Raw genomic sequence first — 16,103 nt, 5'->3', positions numbered from 1 at the left:
GTCTACCCCCCCCAACAGCTGTTCCCACTGAAGCAGCCAACATGCTCTCGCTGCTGATGTTCATGTGGCATCTCACTGCCTTCTGGACAGATTATCTGCACCAAACAAGTCAACTTTCCCACTGTCTCCGAAGGGTTTATCTGCTCATGTCTGGAAGCTGCTGGAAACCAGTAAGTATGCTTTTCTTACTGCTGGAGTTTTTGTGTTTGGCCAAGTTCATTTTGTGCTTGTGGGTTGTGTGCTGGTTGCTGATAATGGTTTCTATGGTCTTGTCACGTCTGTCTAGACTGGGTAGCATTTGACTTCATCCTGACTCATGAGGTTATTCTTATCATACCATTTCTTTTTAATGCTCTCCCAGTGTTACCTGCTTTACATGACAAAACATGACTGAGTATTGGGCTTAGTTGGAATACATTTCCACAGGCTGCTACTGTGTTTGAGGTTTTCTGGGAGCTTATAGTTAACTGTCAGATAGAGGGACATCTTGTGTAATAGCTTTAAGGGTTTTTTTAGGCCCTGCGATGGATGGGTGATCCGTACAGGGTGTGCCCCTCCCTCCTCTCACCTGCTAATTGCTGGGATAGACTCCAGCTTCCGCATTACCCTGAATTGGACAAAGCGGAATGATGGATGCATTGAAGGAAGGAATGTTTCTGGTGACTTCTGAAAGATGACAGTCATATTTTCTTAATGCCACATTGGTTTCAGGACTGACTATAGAAAACCAACATAGCATAGTTGCAGCGCATCCTTGTGAATTTTGCTGCTGCTCATCACATGCCACACAATCTTTCAGCGTCTCGCCTGCACCAAGGCAATATTTTATGATTTAATGATTACATTTTGCAATGTTTTGGCCACAGCTACAATATTAAGCAAACTGCTGTTTTGTTTTTTTTTTTTTTGTTTTACTACATTCATTAACACTGTGATGCTATGATCAGAAAATGGCCACATTGTAGTTTCAACTCCAGGGTTTTTAAATGAATGCTGGCACACAGCTCAGTGTTTAATGGATTTCTGAAGGGGAATTTTTCATTGGCTACAGTAAAGCCCCAAATGATCCATATTTATGCCAAATTTAGAAATATATGGCAGATTTGGAAGGAATATTTTTAACTGAAAGGTTTGTGCTGCCGTATAATGACATGGACAAGGGGCAAATACGATGTTGCATTAGAGGATTCTCTTACAAAGATGAGTTCAGTCACCTGTTAGTTGTTTTAGCTGCTCATCCAACATGTGATAATTAAAATATGCAAAACCTCCTGGAGGGATGACTTAAAGCTGTATTATTGTTCAGCTTTACATTCATGTCTTTTAGGTTTGTCAAGTCATCAATTAGAGCTTTACATGTTAAGCATCAAGCATATTCTGACCTGAAATAGTTTATGAAATAAAAACTGTATTTGCACCTTTTAGTATGTGTGGAAAAATCTATATTCATAATTCTAAGTTCTGCAAAACTGTCCAAGGGAACTTTAAATACAGCAAACTCTGCCTACACACGCTGTGTTGAGATGAGTGGAGGTGGTTCCACATTATGCTTGTATGGTTTGAAAGATATTAGGACAGGCTGCTCGTCATTTTGTCTTCAGCCAAAATTCCATTGTCTGATTGCATCTGATATTCAGTTCATAGCAGGTCATATTCAGCTGCTTCCTTTGCTAATTGTAAGTACAGACACTGCTAATATCAGCAACAGTGTGCACAAAAATATTATGTGCAACAACAAAGCAGTGTTGGTATTTTGTGAAAAGGTAGTAAGGTGGAGGACAGTTTATATAAAGGATCCCTGTCTTAATCCTGTGCAGGAGTAAGCAGAGTTTATCCTTTTTTTCAAAGCGTGGATGAATAATATCTTTTAGCAGCAGAGGGGATTGTAAAATCCCCTTGTAAAATGAATAGGTTCGTAAGCAGGCAAAAAATGCGACAAGAGAGTACTCCTCAGTTGTAATTGTCATAATCATATACACTAATACCCATCTGGTACATCTCCCTTTAATGTTGGTCATATATCAAAGCCCTAAAACTCCCTCTAATCTGCCCCCTGCTCAAGTAAAAGCACATGCATGCACACACACACACACAGCTGAAAATGAAAAGATGATCAAATGAAATTCCCGTGGTAGCTGATCTGACAATAAATCATGTCTGTTTAATGAGGAGAGGGATAAATGACAGTGTCAGCAATTAATTAGAAATGTATCTTCAGCGTGTCATGTCCAAGTGAGATCACATGGATGTAGATACAGACCGCACCAATGTGTCTCTGTCACTTCATTACCTGTAATTAAATCTGTAATTAAACCTGGCAGAAGTTGATACGACCACGTAAAAAGACCTAAGTAAAGAAGAAGAGCTGTCTGGCCAGATGTAACCATGATCCAACTAAGTCATATTTATACATTCAAACCTCGTTAATGCGTTGTAATTATCCCATAATGAAACACGTGTGCTCCTCAGAGTGTCAGAGGCGTCACATCAGTGCGGATGTTGTCTGTGTACAATAATCCTAATCCCACTCCTAATCCCTTCATACTGCACCTGCTTCTGCTGCTGCAATTGAAAACTATTATAAAACACTTTACTGAATTGTTGTAGCAAATATCAGTAATGAAACACAGATATGAAGTATTCCTCCACCCCTACTAATGTTGAATAATGTAAAATACTGTATATGTGTTTGGTCAATGGACTATAAAAGAGATCGATATATCAGCAGTGATGTCATCCCCGGCTTGTGGGCTTCACACTGTTTTAAAATCTCAAAATCTGCATATCTGCAATCATGTTGCTGTTTTTCAAACCTGAAGTTTTAAGCAATTGCTGGATCTGACCGTTTGTCATAACTTGACTTTAACTTTAACCTGATAAGGACAATTAAGTTTTTTTAAGACATGAGTGACAAATGTTACATCTCAAATAAGGAGTGGCTGCTTTTAAACCTCATACAAAAACAAAGTTCTTTGTACAACTTCAGGGGTTGATATAAAATTTTTAAAAAAATCAGGATAACAGTAGGGATACACTGGTATCAATACCAGTATCAGTATTGGTACTGGAAGTGAAAAAAGTGGATGGTCCATCTCTAGTTTACAGCACTGCTGCATTTATGTTTGGAGAGGGAAAGCCATTTTGCATCAATCTGCAAAATTCTGATAGGAAAAATCTGCAATAGGCTGACACGCTTGGCACGTGTCGACATAAAACACGTGACTATAAACAGATTATTAAATATTTAAAAGTGAGGAAAAGAGTTTAAACAGTTTTTCATGCTAAAGATGAGGAAATTATATCTAAACTGACTGATTTGTGTGTGTGTGTGTGTGTGTGCGCGCGCGCTTCTGTTAGTGTGGATAATGTTGTTTTTCGTGTCTAAAATGATGACATATTTACACAGATTTTCTTCTTTTACCTGGACCTCCAGTAAATGTTTTTTCATTCCTGCTGTATGCAGGGCGCTAATAATAGCAACCTGGTTTTGTTTGTTTTTACCACTGACACACTGAGAACTTCTTGCTCCTGAAGCTATGAGGGATTCTAGGAAAAAGACTGCCAATGCAGCATTATTCTCTGTCCCGCTTTCCACGCGCTGACATATTTCCATGCTGTATATTATAAATATGCCGCTGGCATGTTAGGAAATTCATATAAGCAGGATGTTACCTGCGCTTTCTTTCCTTTATTTTTATTTTCAAATTTCTGGTGGGATGTGCCTTTGCGAACGATTCAGCTGTGCTATTTTATGATCTGTATTGTTCAGATCAGCATGAATGTACTCTTACTCTCATTTCTGAAAAACTGTCATTTTGAACACAATTGCAATTACAAAGTTGTTGCTGCATGAAAAAAATCTGTCAGGCATTATATTTTGTTTGCTGTGTTGTCAGGGCAGATGTGGTAAACAAATGCTCAAACTTGAGTAAAATATATTGTGCAGTCCTGCAGTTTGAACACTGGATGTGCTTGAAACATTGGGGACACAAAAACCACACAAATGTACTAGTAAAGTATCTCTAATGGACTGTAGTCTGAGCCTCATAAATTTATAGGAATTCATGTCACAGTCACAGAATTAATCATGTTGTGACATTCTGCTGAGGTTTTGACAAATAAGATATTTGCTCTCGTGCAAAACGTGCAAAAAAAAAAGTACACACAGTTAAACCTCACAGCCCATCAGTGATAAAGGGCTGTATGTAGAGAGGTGCTGGACAAATACTGGTTTCTCTTTGATTTTTAAAGTTTCTGCTCTGGGAGAAAGCATTACAGGATGAAAGGCCTCCCTATCTCCACCAGATCAATGGATCTGCCCAGGGCCTCGCAACAACACTACCCCAACGCTGCCACTGTTGCCTCCTGTTTTGCAGCATGTCCTATTTACTTATTTATTCGTACCTCCTGCAACCACAACTTACATCTTATCTCACCCATTAAAATTAATCCTCATCTAAAAATATCTACTCTTGCTCATCAGAAAGGACGTCATAAAGGAGACGACGGCCCAACTCAGCCGCTTTCTTTTTGCCTCATCCATACTCAAATGCCATGACGTTAAGCTGTGAGGAGAAAAAAAAAGAGAAAACACAAATTATGTTGCAGTGAAGCAGATCTTAATCACACTTTGCAATATTTCACTGCACATAGTTTGACAGTAAATGCATTAATCTGTGTAGTTTTTGGAAGAGAACGGCAGGAGTTTGCTGACACAGTTGCGTTCTGAAGCCACATGGGTGTGATTGTTTTACTTTGTATTCTGATTTCACCTGTAATGCTCTGCTGAGTGATGTGAAAATACAAAAAGCAAAGAAAAATGCATTTAGATAAATAAAGCTCTGAACTTTTGAGAGAGAAAAAATTAAAAACATAGTTTTTACAATATGGTGATATAGAAATATGGCTTCTATATGATCATATTATAGATATGAAAGATTATAGAATAGAAATGGAGTACAGTACCAGTTCTACCGTGATTAGGAAGCTGGTTGATGCTGAGCTGCTCTCATCTTTCCACTTTTATATTAATAGAGGAAACACAGTCACAAGGACCTGTGAAGCTGTTCAGGTTGGATAACAGTCCCCTCTTTGTGTGTGTGTGTGTGTGTGTGTGTGTGTGACCTTGCGATTATGCCCTAGTGTGTTGCTTTGGCCCAGCTGATTACCTGTCAGCAGGTTTGTGCATCTGACACAAACACACACACACCCCCACACACTAAAATCACAGCCCAATCACAGACAATATCCACAGGGCAGGTCACCACATTGTTGGATGAAGCACATTGCTGTTAAAAATGTGTACACACAAACACACACACACACACACACACACACACACACACACACACAAGCCTAAATAGCCTCATGCAGGGTCCACAACATAGATAGTCTATTAAAACAGAGTATTAGGAGAGCCCCGGGGCCTGACATTGAGACAGTTTGTGTGCCATTAGAGCAGGATTTTATGTTGTCTGCTGTCCAGTGATACTGACTGAAGGCACACACACACACCTACACACACACACCAACACATATCCAGACACACACAGACACCCACATTCATCATTCAATGATCCCTCTAACAGGGAAGAATTAAGCTAGCAAGAGACATTTTGGTAGAAAGTACTGATTCTTAGTGTCATTTTCCTGCTTCGTACCTGAGTGAAAATAATGTTTTGCTCTTTACAGACAGACGCTGACGAAACGGTTGAGTGATTTTAGCTTTTCCTCTTTGGGCTGCATCTTCCCTGGGTATAAACACTGGTCTGGAAGTGCTGCTGACCTGCACAAACATTCATCTATCTTGGTTTATTTCTATTATTGTCCCTTTTTCTGTGTAACTTGATATCTCAGCATGTGTCCATGTGCAAGGCTGAGTTTGCATTTAGTGCAATAAATAATATTTTCCCCTTGAAATTGAAACCAACACAACGTGTCTGGTAAAGCGTGCATGAGTTTGATAAGTCAGCCACAGATAATAGCTCTCTGGGGAGTATAGCAATGTCGCACATCTTTTCATTAGTTTGCCCGTTTGGGTGGGATTATGGATAAAACATTTATTCTCAGCCTGGGTGCTCTGGAGTAAGTATTAATGCTTGTATTTATCAGCTGATTAAATTATGCTTAATGTGAGACTACCTCTGATTTTATTATTAAATATAATACCGATTCAGACCTCATGGTAGAGCCATAATTTATGGTTCATATTTAGTGCTTATTATCAAATTACACATCTAAAAACATACATGATTCATAGTATTCAGTGTATTCAGTTTCAGGCGTGATCCCAAACTGTTTTGGGAAATGTTTTATTGGAGTTTAAGATTTTTTTTTGTATATCATGGGTTGAATTTAAGTTTTGTTTTTTTGTTTTTTTTTTTAATTTATTGATTATAAATTAGTTGTTTTAGTTTACTTATTTAATGAGGTTTTCAGTTTTCCTCTGGAGTAAAACTTTGCAGTGTCTATAACTGATTTTTGAAGCAAATTTGATCTTTTAGAACCAACGCTGTTAAAATGAAGTGGACAACAAGTGCCTTGGGTTTACATTAGACTTAATTCATTACATTTTTATGCTGAATTGAGGATCAGTTTTGATTCATGAAGAATGGTGATAAAATAGCGATAAAATCATGTAGGTATTTATAACAACAGTGGAGCAGGAAAAATGTTTTTAATGTCATTTATCATGCTATAACAGTCATTCAGAGTTAGAGCATGGAGACAGAGGTTATGGAGAAGTTTCACAACAGGGGGTCCTGCTAAACTTGGTGCGCCTGAAGTTGCCTGGAGGACCTTTAGAAGTCAGGGCCATCTTTCTTCAGGTTCTTGTAGTCTGTGTTGATGGCCAGAAACTGTGGAAGGCAGAAGGAATATATTTAAATCTGTTTTGCCTAAATTAAATCCATCACTGTTGTCTTTAGAAGGGCGAAAAAAACAAAAGATTATCCTTAATGTCATTTCTTTCCTCCTAGATTCTTATCTTATGAAGCCTGTTAGCAAAAGAGTTTGGTGATAAAGTGTGTGACTGTGTGTGCAGATTTTTTATTTTTTTTTGCATTTTTTTCTTTCCCCATATGATTATTTTTCTCCCACCTTATTATACTTGATTGGCCTGCCATTAAAACCCTCACCTCCCTCCGTTCTCCCGCCCCTCCTTTTCATTCCTTCATTATGATTATTGTTTGGACTTCAGAGGAATTTCAATGCAGGACCTTTGCCTTGCAATTGAGAATTAAACATGCTGTGTCGTGACCTTTTGTGTGCAGTGACTTTCATTCTACCGGCAAACACGCCAGCCATGAAACCCTTTAGAAAATGCTCTTTCCTCTGAAAAACTCATCATCCAGATCTTTGGATTTAGTCAAATACTTATTTTTCTGCTCTACCTTTACTTGGTGGAGCAAATGTTTTCATTAGTTCATCAGCAGCTCTGGCCTCATTCAACCATAAAGAGCTCTGCGTCCCATCTGCCTTCTTTTTTTCCCTTTTTTTTAAAAAATGAAAGACACTTTGTTTTGCAGATATGAAGGCAATCTGGAAGCAGCCACGGTAATCTGGTGGGATTTAGCCAACACTGGTTTCTCTAACTCTATTTTGGTACATTCTAAAGCTGGTGATGAAGGCGAGATTTTCAGTGACTCTGTGAAACAGTGCTGTCATTGGCTAGATTAGCTTTCTGGCAAACATGCTTGGTGTGAGCAGACAGGCAGTCACATGATGCAGTGCATGATTGGAGCTGTCACCTTGTACTGGTAGGTTGGGTCGAGCTTGTTCCAGGGCTCAGGGTTGTTCTTTTTGTCCCAGAAGCTGCAAATGTGGAAAGATTCATAGCATGTTGAAAAAGATGACAGGAAATTGAAACAAACGAACAAAAAAAAAAAAAAAAAGAAATTGTAAGAAGCAAGCACAAGGCAAGAAACAACCCAAACATCAGCTGCAGCAAAAAGGAAGCAGGCATGAAAATAATAGCAGCATTTCTTATTGTAATAATGAAACAAATAGCAAGAAAAGGATGACAGGAGTGGGAGGACAGACACAGAGGAAGACTAGCAAACACTTACTGGATGGTGACAGAAGTTGGGAAAACAAAGAGTGTGATTATGAGATGAGGTGAGCTCAGCCCATTGACTTGGCAGGCCTCCACTGTTCGTTAACCAAATTCTGGATTTCACAGAGCTCCACTGCGACTGTCGATCCCCCCACCTCCCCCCTCCAGGAGGAGCACATCACGCCACCAACTCACAAAGTGACGGGGACGGCAGAGCAAGCGCGTTTCCCCTCTACTCAGTCCATTACTGCAAACACAGCCTGAGAGGGAAGCAGCCGCCGACTGCAGCTCTCATCACCAGCTGATGATGAGGTCAGGCTTTATGGCTGACCCTCAGAACAAGAGGTTCTGTGTGTCCCCAAAATAGGATATGAGCCATCTACATTTATTGTATGTGAGTGGTCACTGGGTTCAGTGTGGTTTGTGCATCTCTCATATGTGAATTTGAACAAAATAAGGGGATTTTTTTAAGCTTTCAAAGCGAGTTTATATTATGCAAGACACTTGGAATTCTAGTCAACCAATCAGCTGCAACTAGAAGCATCTTTACTCTGCAGCATTTCAGTTGCATTCATGAGGCGGCTGCTTTTTCATAACCAAAAAAATAAATGAATATCCATCAACTGAATTGTTACATAACTGAATTCTGTTTTATATATATATATATATATATATATATATATATATATATATATATTAACTGAACAGATGACATGTTTTGTTGAGTTTAAAAGTAGGAAGTATGGATGCTGCAACTTCCACCCTAACTTTAGCAGCTATCACAGCTTGCAAATGCTTTCTGAATAGATAAAACCTTTTTTTTTTTTAGAGATGATGTGTTTTTAATAATGTTCTATACCTTGATTATTTCTTGCAAGACTTGCAAATAAATGGATGTACAAGTACTGACGTCTTTCATAGTTCCTAGAGCTACTGTAGTAACAGGGATAATAAAGATTACAGAAACTAGAAGCATGAAGGCACATAAGACTGAATAGCACTGGAAGTCTATTGCTCCAGATCTAAGGCAGAAGTTGAGGGTTTATCATAACCAAGTATATTTTTAAGTGACTTTCAGATCATGATTTTGTTAAAAACTCTTTTTTTTTAGTTACTGCAAAATATTTCATTATTTACTGATATTCCTTATATCAATGTTTCCTTTTATCCATCTAATATTTTTCCTTACATAAGGTAATTGTGACCAAAAGGTTCCTTTGACTATACAGATGTTGTTCCGTACCCTTTAATCAGGATGTTTCTTTTCTGACTTCCGTCTAATAACTTTTTAATGTTCGTCCATGTTGTAGGTCTAAGCAGTGCACCTCCATTTATCTGTCTGTTAATCCTCCATTTATTTGACCATTTTAATGGCGATTTGAACAGTTGAATTATAGGTTAACTATTTGCTTCATTTTTTATTTATTCTCTGCTTTTTAAGATACCAATTACTGTGGTGAAACTCCATTTTCAGCTTTGTAATTATGAGAGTTCCTAAGTGAATTCAGTCAATTGAAGCTGTTCGGATTTATTTTAGCAGCAGGCCGGAGCCCATTAGAGGAATTACTGGAGTTGTTTGTATTCTTTTAACCTCATAAATCTCTTTTTCTTTTTTTTTTTAACTGTATGGTTGACATTAAGGTTTGAGTTTAATAGCTTTCATTTTTATTAAATCAGAATCAAACTACTACTATTGAACTCAATTTAGTTTAAATCTCTGTTGGAATTTGTCTGTATTTGGGGGGATTATAGGATCATCCGTGATAACAATTTACTTTTGGATCAGTAAATTTAAGTTTATTGAGTAAAAGCTATCAAATATCCAGCTTCATCAGCAAAGCTTGAAGCCAGGTAACACAAACATTAAGGGAACACATAAACTAAAGGAGAACATTTACCAGAGTGTATAAAACAGACTTACGTGACATGGGGCCCTTTTGCCAGTCGGATCAGGTAGAAAGTGGCGCCTGTGAGGCCCAGACTCATGAAGACAAACTGAGGGATTAACTGCGGAGTCGAGAGGAGAAATGCATTAGTCCCGGGGTCTGGGTCGAGCTGTTTTTTAAGTTGTTTTTTTTTTTTTTTTATTTGTCAGTTAGGGTTTGTTTTTTTTTGTTTTTTGTTTTTTTTTGCCTTGGACAGTTCTTGACAGGGTGAAATTACACACGTGCATCTGAGCAGCAGCCATGATAAGAACTGTATATCTCTGTAAATACTGATGAGCTGGGATGAGCTTCAGTGCCTCCTGTATTGTCTCCTTTAGGAAAGGAATCACTTGGTCCAATGTGAAAGATGTAAAATTTTCTTTTAACTTCAACCTTTATAATGATGCTTGGTTGTGTTTTTTCAGCTATATTATTAATAATTTGGGTGGGTACATATGAATATGGTCTGTTCACAGCAAGAATATGAGACTATGTATCACTTTTGTGTCTTTGTCTTTCCTTTCTTGGTTAAACTATTATTTTATTGTCAAGTAATATTCTAGATGGCAGTATATGTTAGTATCCTAATGATATATAGGATGTAGCTTTTGTGTCACATCATAATAAGCTTGCATCTAGAGTAGTACATAAAGCATTTTTTGCATAAAGTAAGTGTGGGTGTGTTCTCATTGCAGCATGATTATGTCTTCCTGTGTATCTTAAAGTTTCCTCTAACACCTTTCCTTAACCTCACGGCATTTTCCTTACAAGGTCAATGAAAGAGCTTAGAAAAAAGAAAGGAAGTAATTCCACTGGAACTTCAGCCCAGAGACACAAGTTGGGACCGAGATGTGTTCCATTAAGTGACTGGCTGTGATATGTACCATGAACACACACCTAAAATATAGGCCTACACAAAGGTAGTTATTATTCCTGTTTTTCCCTCTCCTTGCCCTGCTCCATATGCATGAGGCTCAGGCCATGTGTGAGGCTGCTTACTGTCAGCCTGAGCTGAACGGGCAAGGACGCTGTGCAAAGAGTGCTGCTGTGTGTGTTTGTGTGTGTGAGAGAGAGAGAGCTACAACACTATAACTGTCAGACTGAGCAACAGTAACACACACACACACACACACACACAAGCAAAATCAGATCACTGCACTCCAATACGCAGGCATAAATTTATGTGTGCAGAGACTCTATTGAGGTTCTGAGCGGTGATGATGACAGGAATTAAAATGAAAAAGCACATTAAGGGGACAGGAGGATAATGCGATGTGACATCTTAAACGCTCAAAGCTTAGGTTTGACAATCCTCAAACCACACAGCATCTATTCATCAACACCATGCTGCTACGTATTTTCTGTCTACTTTTCTGTGCGGTACTCAGCATGAGACGGAGAGGAAGTCACACCACTGGCGAACAGCTGTTCTCAGCCCACACAGATCCAGTCAAGCTGTAGAAAGCTGACAGTTGATCAGGTTGAACAGAAAGATGTCTCTACTCAGCTGTATCTAGACATCTGTCTTCTGTCTGATTGCTTTTGCGACTTGCCTTGTTGTTTATTAGCAGAATGTCTGCTGCTGAAACTTTGATATTTACCACATTCAAGCTGCAACGAATAAACTATCACTCCCTCTGCTACGTGCTGAAACCCCCGGGGGACCATAGATCCTCTTAAATAGCTGCCCATCTATGTACACCCTTAACAAATTTTACTTTGCACAGGTTTTTTCACACTTTATTTGCACTTTTTTTTTTTTTCCTTTTTGCACTTGTTTACACTGAAAATTCTTTTATGAGTGTTTCCAAAAAATTGTAATTTTCTGATATTAAAGAGCAAGAATAATTTTTTTAATATATATATATAAATGTATAAAACTGATTTTAAAGCATCATCAGTTAATATATCTGTACAATGGTGTGGTTTCTGATAAAAATTACTTTCTGTTAAGAGTTTTATAACTTTTTTTCTTATTGTAATTACTGTACAATGTTTTAGCTTTATCTAATTGCAGAGGCAATAAAAAATAAAGCAGAGCCACAAAAGTGTTGCACTACAAAATAAACCTGAGCTCCAGCACAACTTTAATTAAGTTCACAGAACTTAATTGGCTTATTTTACTATTGTTAGGAAAGGAAAGGCCAGAGGATGCAAAAATCAGAGATGATAGAATGTTTTTCTGAGAGTAAACAATGATTAACTCTTCTAAGCAGATTCCCACTGCTCTGAAAATGATCATAATAGATGCCTATAGAGGAAAAGGAAACTGTAAGAAAATAACAAAATGTCGAGCAGCTAGAGCCATTTTCTTATATACAGAAACAGGAAATGTTTGCAACCAGACTTCAAGGTCATTTTGTGGAGGATCCTAAAACTTTGAGTGGACTGGAGACTGTTGCTTGCTAAAAGATACCAGAAGAGGAAACTGTGCAATAAATTAAATATCAGACATCTAGTTGCATCACGGTTTGTTTGCTTTTTATAGGTGAGGATGAAGATGTGAAGGCTTCTACATCAGGATGATGAACTGTAAAATCTACCTTCTGAAGAAAGCTTAGCAAGAGACTTTACAAACCCAAACTAATACATAATGGAAAAAACACATGGACAGTCACCGGTGATTTTATAGAGCAATGTAAATTCTTCTTCTAAAAAATGTAATTGCTTCATGTTGTTTCCAAAGATATTTTTAACATTTTTGATGCTTGATGCAGAAGCTCTTGCAGAGTAGTGACAACAGTCATATTTTCTGCTTCAGACTAATTATTCTTTTAAAAATGTAAATAAACAGGCTAATTTTGTTGAGAATATAAAGAGAATATATTGTATTGAAATTATTATCTTGACCTATATCAGGTTGTATATTCCTTGCTCAGCAACTTACAACAGAAATTTGAACACATCCAACATTTTGCACGGTATTGTGTGTCTGTAATTGTGTCTTCGATCTTGCTCCAGAGTGCTTCTGGATGTGATAAAATATGACTTTGCTTCAAATTTATCTGGAAAATAACTGAACTGGAGCAAGAAGCATTTACAGCACACCGACTAAAGTGACGTGTCTACAGAGACCACATGGTTTCTAATCTACAGTTATTCACCTTCAGGCTGCAGAAACAACTCGTATATAAAACAAGAAGATTTTGTCAAGCGTCTTGCCAGCATCTATCACATCTCCTGCATTCCACTTCTGAAAGGAAAGAAAGGGTGTTGTATTAATTCTCCTTTGTTTTAATTGTTTACTCTGTTTATGTTATGGGGCAGATGTATTTATGAATGTCATTAATGTCTGAGTCTGTGAACTGATTACCGTTTCTGCATACCTACAATACCTTTCAGTGATGCAATGTGTAATTATTGAGCTCTCCATTTGTTTCAGTTGGATTAAACAGCAAATGTTATGCTTTTGTCAGGTGCAGCGGTTTTTGAACAAATTTTAAAATTTCTTTTATATGACAAGCTGAAACCAGTTAGTACTTTTGTAGATTTTTAGGAAAGATTTTTATTAAAAGTGCATGATTAAAGCTGCCTGATAGCTGAACTGAATCTGATCCTTTGTAATTAATTAAAAATGTTTCCGTTCATCTATACAAAAAAATATGCATTAAACACAGATACATATCAGGTTTCCATTAACATTGTTTATTATTAATATTAGCATTAGTAGTAATAGTAGCAGTATTAGTCGTAGTAGTGGTAGTGTTCATTTTTTGCCATATAAATTAGAAAGGTACTCTTTTAAATATGTCACCTTATCATGTTTTCTTCTTTTAGTTTAGTTAAATAATTGTTTATGTTAATTACAATTATTGCAAAAGGTAACCTGGGATTGGATACCCATTTGTTGATTTTATTTAGACTAAGAATGAAATAATCGCCCTACATGTGCTGAAAAATGTGCACCATCTCCACCAACTTCTCATAACCTTGGAAAAAGTTTGCACACACACACACACACACACACACTGTACGCTGACTTCAGGCACATCATCACTAAAATAAACACAACCAGCAACATGCTCATAAATGAACAGAAGCAGGTCAGCTTTGATCACTGACACACACATATACACACAAATATTAAACAAAAAATGAAGAAAGGCCTGTGTTCAGGGACCCCCCCACCCCTCCCCACTCCTTGGTTCTGATATCTTCATACTGTGCCACACAAGCGTTTCACCTTTCACTATTCAGTGTGACCGACATAGGAAGTGTTTTATACTCGCTGGGGTTCGATACTGTTGCTGCCCTTATTACTTTTCTGGTGCACTGCCAAGCCAACCCTGTCAATCCATGAATTTGGGTCACCCTGAGCATTGCTCTGAGGCACCAGGGGGGAGAAAAAAAGCACAAATAGCTTGAGTGTCTTCCATTTTCCCCTTCTTTTTGATAGCAAAGCAAATTAACATGCCAGAGAATCATATGCACAATGCTTCATTTCAATATGTCTGTTTACTTTTAATGTTTAAGAATGTATCCTCAAAGACCCACTTACAAGCTTTTTAAACATCTGTGGTTAGAAAAAAATGAACGTTGGTTTATTTGGGGAAGTATTTATAGTCATTTCTATTTTTTTATGCAGGTTCAGTTTTTAAAAAACTAGACAGAAATACACTCTTTTTTTTTTTTTAGTATTAGCTTTCAGTGTTGCTTAGTTTATAACATGTTTTTAACTTCTATTAATTACGTCTTCCTAAATGTTTTACGAAGTTGTTAAAATGGGTAGCTGCTTATTTGCAAGAAAGATCACATATTAACTTTGACTGCTCATATGTAGGTTATACATTTGCATGGATAAGTGATCTATAATACCCCCCCCAAACAAATATAAAAGTCATGATCTAAATACATACGGAAATAGAATATATCCATAAAAGTCATTCACAAGGCCTGATGAATACACAATTGTGATGCAACCTACCCCTGGATGTTTCTTCGCATGCTGAATCATGGTCTTAATCATCTTTATTATTCTTCAAAAGAAATCCTTGTGAATAAAAAGTGACAGCTAAAGTCTGATGGATGTATCCATGAGAGTCTCTGTGCTGATTTTTGAAAGAGCTGTTTGTTAGCTGCACAACAATTTGCTGGTCAGTGCAGAGAGACCTGTTGCCAGTCTCTCCCCTCTGTCTCCCTCCTGCTGGATAAATGAGAGGGTCAGAGGCGAGAGGGAGACGGGTGCAGAGAGGGAGACAGTCCTAATCCTCATAATCACATCTGTCGAGGTCACTGTATGTTTCCACTGAGGCTCACAAAGTACTCGGTGTCCTAAAGTGTTTTGTTGTACAACACAAAAACTGGGCAGCTTTGGTCTTTTTTAAAATAATAAATCCCTATTTTATGGAGTCTTGTAGAAGTTGTAAAGACCTTTAAAAACTTTGAAATCAACAGTCAGTGATGCTGCTGTTCTGTCATGTAGACCATCTTGCTGAGTGTGAGGATGAAGGAAGCAATAGCAGCATCCAACCCGTCCCTCGGGTCGAGAACCCACAGCCATAATGGCAATTGATTAGTCATTGATGAGGCACCCGCAGGTGTTTAAGGTTCCTTAACAGCACTTTGCAACCTAATGTGATTAACACCAAAATGCATCACTGGGAAAAATGCACAGGTCATTACAATTCCGTACTTAAAGCATCTGCTGTGTTTACACCATCTATCATGCCTAATAGAAGAAGGCAACTTGGCAGTACTTTTAGCCACGTCAGTGTCACTGTGACTTTACGAATACATTACGTCAGAGTGTCACTTAAAGCATTTTGATCCAGAGAGAAATGTATGTCATAACAGTTAAGCACTATGAGTGCCACATCGCCAGAATGAAATCTTGGCATTTTTATCCCTCTTCAACCCGCAGATCCAAATCATCTGGTCCTGAATCAAACTCCTTTTCTCCTGAGTTAGCAAGACTGCCTGCTTCTCAAATACAAGCCCACCATTCAGGAGAAAAGTCAGGAAAAGATGGTGATAGAAATTCATGAGGTTTTTAAAGATTTAGATGAACTGCCACCATCATATTTATGTAAACTTCTGCATATTTGTATCCCAGAAAGAGCACTGAGATCACCCAGTCAGGTCCTTTAACTCTCTGGAACAACTTACCTCCACAAATAAGAACAACT

At 37.9% G+C, this 16,103-nt stretch overlaps 1 protein-coding gene across 1 annotated transcript; it reads right to left on the bottom strand.

The window, feature by feature from the left end:
• Positions 1-6,800: 6,800 nt before the first annotated feature.
• Positions 6,801-14,944, bottom strand: LOC306757529 (cytochrome c oxidase subunit NDUFA4; the record flags this gene model as incomplete). Its single annotated transcript, XM_079242608.1, has 4 exons — positions 6,801-6,857; positions 7,749-7,812; positions 9,975-10,060; positions 14,903-14,944. 4 exons carry the CDS (start codon positions 14,942-14,944, stop codon positions 6,801-6,803), a joined length of 249 nt encoding a protein of 82 aa, XP_079098734.1.
• Between the last annotated feature and the right edge of the window lie 1,159 nt (positions 14,945-16,103).

The sequence above is a fragment of the Telmatherina bonti genome, assembly GCF_933228915.1.
Source record: "Telmatherina bonti genome assembly, chromosome: 6".
Lineage (NCBI taxonomy): Eukaryota > Metazoa > Chordata > Actinopteri > Atheriniformes > Telmatherinidae > Telmatherina > Telmatherina bonti.
The sequence above is the reverse complement of the archived record's forward strand: the minus strand, read 5'-3'. Positions and strand labels throughout refer to the sequence as shown.